Raw genomic sequence first — 9,968 nt, 5'->3', positions numbered from 1 at the left:
GTTTATTTCCATTCAAGTTTTTCTCTTGTAATTACAATTATGTATTTTACAAAATTTAAAAGAATTAACAACTATTATAAAAACTGATAATACTGAAATGGTAATATAAAAATCCCGTCCATTGGGCAAATAAAAATAAATGAAATTTATTAAAATCGAAGAAAATGAATATTACAAGTTTAAGATAAAAGAAAGCAGAGAGAGAGAGAATTCTATTGAACATAATTCTTTATATATATGGACTTGTATAACTCTTAGAATATAGTACCATTCCAGAAAATCTGTGCTTTATTAAATTAGTGAATTAAGATGAAAATTTATATCATTCTTATATTTCATGCATCATTGGTGTTGTCCTCCATTTCCAAGTTCAACTCAACAACAGAAAATGGAGACATGAAATGCAAAGAGAGGGAGAGACATGCACTCCTCACATTCAAACAAGGTCTTCATGATGAGTTTGGCTTGTTGTCCACATGGAAGAACAATCCAAATGCAGATTGCTGCAAATGGAATGGAGTTGAATGCAATAACCAAACAGGTTATGTTGAAAGACTTGATCTGCATGGATCTTCTTCAAAATATTTGAGCGGTGACATCAATCCTTCAATAGCCATGCTTCAACATCTAAATTATCTAGACCTTAGTTTTTTGAATAATAGAGGTGAAATCCCAAAATTTATTTGCTCCTTGAGTAAATTACAATACCTTAATCTCTCAAATGGCTTTTATAATGGCGAGATTTCTTGTCACCTTGGAAATCTCACACAATTGCAACACCTTGATCTCAGCGACAATGAATTGAGTGGAGCAATTCCTTTTCAACTTAGAAATCTGTTACGATTGCAACACCTTGATCTCAGCTACAATGAACTCAGTGGAGCAATTCCTTTTCAACTTGGAAATCTCACACAACTGCAAGACCTAGATCTCAGCCACAATAATCTTGTTGGAGATATCCCTATGCAACTCGGAAATCTTTCATTGTTGGAGTCTCTTATGCTCGGTTACAATTCTGATCTTAGAATCAAGTGGCGAACTCAAGCGAATGTTGAGTGGCTATCCAACCTCTCTTTTTTGAGAAATCTTGACTTGAGTAGAGTTCAAAATCTCAACGATTCTGCTCATCACGCCTTGCAATTCATCGGGAAGCTTCCAATCCTAGAAAAGCTGTCTCTAAGTCAATGTGGCCTTTCTGACGTCAATATCCCTTTGTTATCTGATTCCCATTTGAACTTTTCCACTTATCTTACTATCCTTGATGTAGATAAGAATCAGTTAACATCATCGATGATATTCCACTGGGTATTTAATTACAGTTCCAATCTTCAGTACCTTGACTTGTCTCATAACTTTTTAAGAGGTGTCATTCCAGATGATTTTGGCACTTCAATGCACTCACTTGTGACACTCAATCTGCCTTACAATAGTATAGAGGGCATCCCTAAATCCATTGGAAATGTATCCTCCTTACAACATTTGTCATTATCGTATAATCATATTTCTGGCACGTTACGGGACCTTTCTTTTCCCTTGTCTTTGAGATGGTTATCACTTGGTGGAAATAAACTCATTGGAGAAATACCCACGAGCATCGGATTGCTTACAGAGTTAGAGATTTTGGGCCTGGGCGATAACTCTTTTGAAGGTATAATCTCTGAATCTCATTTCACAAACCTCTCCAAATTGAAGAACCTAGATTTGTCTCAAAACTCCTTGACTATGAAAGTTAGTGATCAATGGGTTCCTCCTTTTCAATTAATATATTTTGGTTGTTCATCTTGTAATTTTGATTTTACATTTCCTAATTGGCTTCAAACACAAAATCATTTATTATCGCTTTACCTTTCAAATGTCTGTAATCTACCTCCAATACCTCACTGGTTTTGGGGCAAATTGCAAACACTGTCTGTCGTGAGCATTCCCAATAGCAATCTTACAGGAAGGATTCCCAATTTGGAACTCAAGCTAGTCCAAAGTTCTTATATAGATTTGAGTTCAAATAAACTACAAGGTCACATTCCTTCTTATTTACTTCAAGCAGGAACACTCTATCTTTCCGATAATAAATTTTCAGATCTTGTTTCTTTTCTGTGCAACAAAAATAATCCTAACGTTTTAGTAATTTTTGATATATCAAACAACCAATTAAAAGGTGAGTTGCCGGATTGTTGGAGTAATTTAACCTCATTACAATATGTTGACATGAGCAATAACAAGTTGTCTGGAAACATTCCCTTCTCAATGGGAACCCTTGTTAGCATGGAAGCTTTGATTTTAAGAAATAATAGTTTAAGTGGTCAACTCTCTTCCTCATTGAAGAATTGCTCAAACAAGTTGGCTTTTCTGGACCTTGGGGAAAATATGTTTCATGGTCAAATACCTTCATGGATTGGAGATAGCTTGCAACAGTTAGTCATCTTAAGCCTTCGATTCAATAACTTCTACGGAAATATACCTTTGAATCTATGTTATTTGAGAAAGCTTCGAGTCTTGGATTTGTCACTAAATAACTTATCAGGAGGAATCCCAACTTGCGTACAAAATTTTACTTCAATAGCTCAAAACTTCGTGAACTCAACTACATCAATGTTGCATTTGTATAATCCCGGGAATGGAACTTTTTACATGAGTTATGTTTTCAACTTATTCCTGACATGGAAAGGTGTAGACCGACCTTACACAAACGCAGATGTTTTTCTAAAAAGCATTGATCTCTCATGTAACCATCTGACAGGGAATATACCAACTGAAATAGAGTACTTACGTGGCTTGATTTCCTTAAATTTGTCAAGTAACAATCTCAGTGGGGAAATCATATCTAACATAGGAAACTTAAAGTTCCTAGAATTTCTTGATTTGTCAAGAAATCACTTATCAGGCAGAATTCCTTCTAGTTTAACTTATATTGATCGTCTCACTATGTTGGATTTGTCAAACAATCAGCTTTTTGGAAAAATTCCAATTGGAACACAGTTGCAGACATTCAATGCTTCAAGTTTTGAAGGAAATTTTGATCTGTGTGGCGAACCACTTGATAGAAAATGTCCGGGAGAAGACCCACCAAAATATCAAGTGCCACCAACTGATGATGTTGGAGATGAGAATTCAATATTTTTGGAAGCATTATACGCGAGCATGGGGATAGGATTCTTCACTGGTTTTGTTGGCTTGGTAGGCTCAATATTTTTACTACCCTCTTGGAGAGAAACCTATTCCAAATTCTTGAACACTTTGATATTGAAAGCCTTCATGTGGTGGAAGGAGTGAATGTACGATGAACAGGTAGTTTATCATTACCACTGTTAATATAAGTTTATACTGAATTTTGGACTTTGGGATATATGCGTGATATAAATTTATATCTGAACAATTTATGCAATGTTCAATCTCATAATATATTTGTAGTTTGCACATTTAAGTTAATCTATATATTTCACTTATCCAATTTTTGTTTGTTTTTTTGTGTTTGTGCAGAATCTCTAGCTGTACCGTACTGGATGAGTGCATGCTTTGATGTTTTAGAATAATGGATAGGATGAATACCTCGATAGAGTTTGATTGTGTTTTGTTAAGCTTTCAAGTTTGTTACTTTTCGTATGGAAATGTAATCAGTATATGTTATCAAGTTAATAGCTAATAATATGCACTATTAGAAAAAATAAATTTGATGACACAATATTACAACGGTTATTTTTCCGCCGTTATTATATAAAACATTTGTACGCATATATTTTTTTTATTAACAAACTTTTCATCACGGTTCCTTTAAAATTTGTTCTTTATTAAATTAGTGAAATTAAGATGAAATTTTATATCATTCTTATATTTCATGCACCATTGGTGGTGTCCTCCATTTCAAAATAACAATCTCACTGGTTTTGGGAAAAATTGCAAACAGTGTCTTTCATGTTCATTTCAAATAACAATCTCACAGACAGGATTCCCAATTTGGAACACAATCTTACCATGTATTCTACAATAGATTTGAGTTCAAATAAACTAGAAGGTATCATTCCTTCTTATTTACTTCAAGCAGAAGCGCTACATCTTTCTAATATAAATTTTCAGATTTAGTTCATTTTCTATGCAACAAAAATGATCCCAACAATCTAGGAAATTTTGATATATCAAGCAATCAATTAAAAAGTGAGTTACCCGATTGTTGGAGTAATTTACCTTCATTACAATATGTTGACCTGAGCAATAACCAGTTGTTGATAAACATTTCGTTCTCAATGGGTTCCCTTGTTAACATGGAGGCTTTGAGTTTAAGAAATAATAGTTTAAGTTTTCTGAACCTCGAGGATAATATGTTTCATGGTCAAATACCTTCATGGATTAGTGGTAGCTTGCAACAATTAGTCATCTTAAGCCTTTGATTCAATAACATCTACGAAAATATACCTTCAAATATTTGTTATTTGAGAAAACTTCTTTTCTTATTTTTCATAACAAAATAATTTCTACAATTTATATCATGTTACTTATTCATTATTTTTGGATATCAAGGGGATATGATATTTAAACATATTAAATCTTCTTCTATTCCTCCATTTTAGTACCTGAATGTTTAATAATCAGCCATAACAAACAAAATAAATTACACTATATCTATGCAAGTTTGCATAATTAAGTTATCTTTTATATCCTGGCCATTTATTTGCTGCCTCCATATGCAAATAATTTATATTCTACGCCTTCTTTACGAGATGAGTACATCTTTTGCTGTTTTAAAATAATGTTGTTCCTTTAGCAGTTTACATATCATTTTTTGTTAATAGATAGGATGGATGCCTATTCTTGTTATGTACTAAATAAAATGAATGTCATTTTATTATAATTTTCATGTCATAAAGTTTTATTGTGTTTTGTTAAGCTTTCGCGTTTGGTAGTTTTTGATTGAAAATGTAATCGATAATAAGCTATCAAATTATTAATTAATGATATGTTGCATTCTTCATATATAAGAAAAATGGTTCTACCTTTTATGATGAGATAAAAATCATTATATTTTCTTCATTCGGCCACATTCTGCACTCTCGTGCCCGTTTGTCCATTTTTTAAATGTTCGCACGCATTAAAACATAAATATATTTTTTATTTAATTTTGGTCTTAATTTAAATTATTTATGTAATAAATTCTCTTTATCCCTCTCTCTCTCCTCTCCTTCCCTCCCCCTCTCTCTCTTCCAATAAAAGTCATCAAATAATTTGAATATTTTATAACTCTCTTCTTTCTTTCATCATTGATAAAATTATAAAATTTAGGTGTTTTTAACTCACTGAATCGGAATTGCAATATTTAATTCTCAATTTTTTTAAAAAAATTATACAAGAAAAACTTAGGTGTTTTTAACCTACATTTATGCGATTTGTTACAAGATTTTTTTTACAAGAAATCATCCTGCCCACCAATGCCTTTGTTACAAGAAAAAATTTACAATTTCTAATAGTTTATGCAATTCTTTATTTTGACAGAATTTCTTTTAATCATCTCTTTTTTATTAACATATTCAAATAAATCCTTACAACATAATCTTAAGAAAAGTGATAGACCATACGCTATGTTTTCTTATAATTTAAAGAAATGTTCCTTTCTTTGGATTCTTTTATTACCAAAATAAATACCATTAAATTAGTTGATATTTTCCTATCTTTAAACATGCAATCGGGGACATAGTTGTATTAAAAATCAACCCCTTCAACTTGAGTAGTGATTGAGTGAAAAGGTCGGAAGCAGTTGGGACATAGTTTCCTATCTTTTCACTCAATCACTACTTACTGCTTTGGAGCAAGCACATTGATATGATGTTTTACTAATTGAGAGAACTTGTTAGTGAAGAAAGATTAAGATTGAGATATTGTAGAAAAGAAAAGCGGGTAGTTGATTTGCTGACCAAGGGACTCACAATTGAAGTGTTCAAGAGATTGAAGATGAGCATGTGCATGAAAGACTTGGACCACATGCATTAAGATGGTGTGTTATGAAAAATTAGTAATTCAAAATTTATCACCGGTTATTGCGTTATGCTAACCGATTACAAGGTGTAGTAACTTTAGCTGTTGAAACAAGTGCATTTGGTTACTTTGTTTTGGTAACCGATTACCATTGAGTTTATTTTGTTTTGTAGAAACATCATTAACTTGTAATCGATTATAGACAATTAATTCATGTTAGTCACAATCCATTGTAATATATATATATATATATATATATATATATATATATATATATATATATATATATATATATATTAAGATATCATTGTTAGTAATAAATGAATGTGCATTTTCACCCTAGATTATATTCTTTAATTCTCCCTCGGTCTCCCTCTCCACATTCAATTATTCTATTTTTCATCAATTATATAGTTCGAAGTTCTAACAACACTTTGGCGTCATGTTTATATATATATATATATATATATATATATATATATATATATATATATATATATATATATATATATATATATATATGTATATATATATTTTTGACTGATGTGAAAAATGATTGACTCTTGATAACTAGTTGTTTTTAGGTTCAAGATGTGAAAAATAGATAGTTATTAGTCTTTTAACTTTGCATATAGTGAGCCATCCTACTTTTCAGCTGGAGGAGAAAGTGTTTGAGCTGGAGTGTCTAGAGATAAGCAGTCATACAAAAATTTTAAGGTTTGTTAGATATGAATGTAATGGCAGAGATAGTTATAAATAACTACTTATAACCATTAGTAATTAATTCTTAACTACTCCCTTAGTCTCATTTGCACTTTTCCTTTGTTTCAAAATAATTATTTATTTATATTATCAATGCGGTATTTATTTTTATTTTTCACTATTATAATTATATTCATTAACTTTCACTTGATTAATTATATATAATAAGAGTATTCTAGTAAATGATATTAATTTTTTTTACTAAAATCACCACATTTAATCATTTTCTTAAGAACCACATATTAACCAAATAAGACATTTTTTATGAGACAGAGGAAGTATCTCTTAAAAGAATTGTAACTACTCCTCTAGTCACAATTATAAATTAGAATAATTATTTTTAAAGAATAAAAAAAAGTTAATCAAGTATAATTAATTTTCATGATTTCAGGTGGAATTAAAATAAATTTTATTATTATATTCTTAATTATATTTAATAAATCAATTATCAATATTAAATCATTTTTAATTGAGTCAAGGATATAATAGTAATATAATTATTAATTAACTTAAAAATTAATGACTTCTATTTATAATTGTAATTAAGATTTAATGTTATCTTTTTTTATTTATAATATTGATAGGAAGTAGTAGCTATTAAACAAATCATAACTAACTTATTAATGCGACGATTATCTATATCCCGATATTTTAGAACCTTTTCCTTAAACCCAACTGCTTCCGACCTTTTCACTCTGCAATATAAATCCTAATGGTTAGTTTTATTATCATAACTCTCTTTCCACTATACATTCATAAATCTTTTCACTCAAGCCTAGCAACGGGTGCAAACGTCTCATCAAAATCAACCCCTTCAACTTGAGTATATCCTTGAGCTACTAGTCTTGCTTTATTCCTAGTAATTACGCCTTTCTCATCAGACTTGTTTTTGTAGATCCACTTGGTACCAATGATGTTGGTCCCTTCAGGTCTTGGAACTAGCTCCCATACTTCATTCCTTTTAAACTGCTCAAGTTCCTCTTGCATGGCATTGATCCAATATTTGTCAGTCAGGGCTTCTTTCACATTCTTTGGTTCAACCTTGGATACAAAACAGGAATTTGAGCTTATTCCCCTTGACCTGGTAGTCACACCACTATTGGGATCCCCTATGATAAGATCCTTAGGGTGGTCTTTCTGAATTCTGATAGATGGCATTTTGGTGGTTGCATCTACTTCACATTCAGGAGGAGGTTCCTGTACTTCTTCAGACTTGACTGGAATGTCTGTTGAAATGTCAAGGAATGTTTCAACATCCTCTATGACATCGATTCCTTCCTCTTTATCATCCACAATAACATTTATGGATTCCATCAGGACATTGGTCCTGTAGTTGAACACTCTGTACGCTCTGCTGTTAGTGGAGTATCCTAGAAATATACCCTCATCACTTTTGGGATCCAGTTTCCTTCTCGGTTCACAATCTGTGAGAATGTAGCATTTACTTCCAAAGATATGAAAGTACTTCACAGTGGGTTTTCTGCCTTTCCATATTTCATACAGAGTGGAGGAGGTTCCTTTTCTCAAGGTGACTCTGTTGTGAACATAGCACGCGGTATTCATAGCTTCAGCCCAAAAGTGCATAGGGAGCTTCTTTGCATGAATCATAGCTCTGGCAGATTCTTGAATAGTTCTATTTTTCCGTTCAACTATCCCATTCTGCTGAGGAGTTATAGGAGAGGAGAACTCATGACTTATTCCTTCAGACGAGCAAAACTCATCAAACTTGGAATTTTTGAACTCCGTACCATGATCACTCCTAATTCGGACAACACAACTGTCCTTTTCCCTTTGAAGTCTGATGCGCAGGTCTTTGAAGACATCAAATGTATCTGACTTCTCTCTGATAAAGCTTATCCACGTGTATCTGGAATGGTCATCAACCACCACGTATGCATATCTCTTTCCACCCAGACTTTCAACCTGCATAGGTCCCATTAAGTCCATGTGCAACAGTTCCAGAACTCTGGAAGTTGTAGGATGTCCCAGCTTCGGATGTGACATCTTGGTTTGCTTGCCCACCTGGAATTCTCCACAGACTCTTCCTTCATCAATAAGCAGCTTTGGAATTCCTCTGACTGCTTCCTTGGATATGATCTTCTTCATTCCCCGTAAGTGGAGATGTCCAAGGCGTCTATGCCACAGCTTCACCTCCTGTTCTTCCTTGGCTGAGGAGCAGATTGTGGAGAAGTTTGAGACTTTAGGTTCCCACAGATAACAGTTATCTTTGGATCTGGATCCTCTCATAACTTCCTGATTGTCACCATTTGTCACAATACATAGCTCCTTAGTAAACTGAACATAGAACCCTTGATCACACAGTTGGCTTATGCTAATGAGGTTTGTAGTTAGTCCTCTTACTAACAGCACATTATTCAGTTTTGGAACTCCAGAGCAGTCCAGCTTACCCACACCTTTTATTTTTCCTTTAGCACCATCACCAAAGGTCACATAGCTGGTAGTGTGAGGTTGAATATCCACCAATAGATTTTCCATACCAGTCATATGTCTTGAGCAGCCACTGTCAAAGCACCAGTCTTCTCTGGTAGAAGCCCTTAGAGCTGTGTGAGCTAACCTAGCATACCATTGTCGCTTCTTGATTGGGACATACTGCCTATATGTCTTATGCTTAGGCCTGACATGAGGGGCTTGGTTCGGGTAACCATGAAGCCTGTAGCAGAAGGCTTTTATATGCCCAAGCCTACCACAGTGGTGACATCTCCATTTCTGGAATTTCCTCTTCTGATGATTATTCATCCTGGTTCCCCGATGTTGAGACATTGGATGTGACCTCCGCTTGAATTTCTGAACTTTAACCTTTGGGCGTTTGAGTTCAGCTGAGGATTTTTTCACAAAGCCTAAACCAGATGTGGTTCCAGACTTCTGTTCCACCTTTAGGATCTCTTCCAAGGTGTCAGTTCCTTTATTCAACATTCTGATGGATTTAGTCATTTGATCCAGCTTGGAGGTCAGCAGGATTATCTCACCATTTAGACCCTCTATGACTGTCAGATGCTTCTGTCTCTCATCTTCCAGCTCCTTGATGAGTTTCTTCTGCTTTTCTCCTTGTACACGCACTTCTGCACTGGTGACACATAGCTTCTTATAAGCTGCAGCAAGTTCATCAAAGGTCAGTTCATCTGCACTTGAGTCATCATCAGTGGCACAAACACTTGTTAGTGCAGTGACATGTTTAGCAGATTCTCCTTCAGATTCACTTTCAGAATCTCCCTCAGACCATGTGA

The 9,968-nt window shown here is 33.5% G+C and overlaps 1 protein-coding gene across 1 annotated transcript; it reads left to right on the top strand.

The window, feature by feature from the left end:
- The first annotated feature begins 256 nt into the window (after nt 1-256).
- On the top strand, nt 257-3,638 carry LOC127097609 (receptor-like protein EIX1). The gene is made up of 2 exons (XM_051036111.1): nt 257-3,285; nt 3,478-3,638. The coding sequence occupies exon 1, from the start codon at nt 310-312 to the stop codon at nt 3,268-3,270; it is 2,961 nt and encodes a 986-aa protein (XP_050892068.1). The 5' UTR covers nt 257-309; the 3' UTR covers nt 3,271-3,285; nt 3,478-3,638.
- Nucleotides 3,639-9,968: the final 6,330 nt, after the last annotated feature.

The sequence above is a fragment of the Lathyrus oleraceus genome, chromosome 6 (genome assembly GCF_024323335.1).
Source record: "Lathyrus oleraceus cultivar Zhongwan6 chromosome 6, CAAS_Psat_ZW6_1.0, whole genome shotgun sequence".
In the NCBI taxonomy this organism is placed as follows: domain Eukaryota; kingdom Viridiplantae; phylum Streptophyta; class Magnoliopsida; order Fabales; family Fabaceae; genus Lathyrus; species Lathyrus oleraceus.
Note: the sequence above shows the minus strand (reverse complement) of the source record. Positions and strands in the feature narration are given on the sequence as shown.

Excerpts from the sequence above, each read along its gene's own strand:
- LOC127097609 (XM_051036111.1), top strand. The coding sequence starts at position 310 with ATGAAAATTTATATCATTCTTATATTTCATGCATCATTGGTGTTGTCC.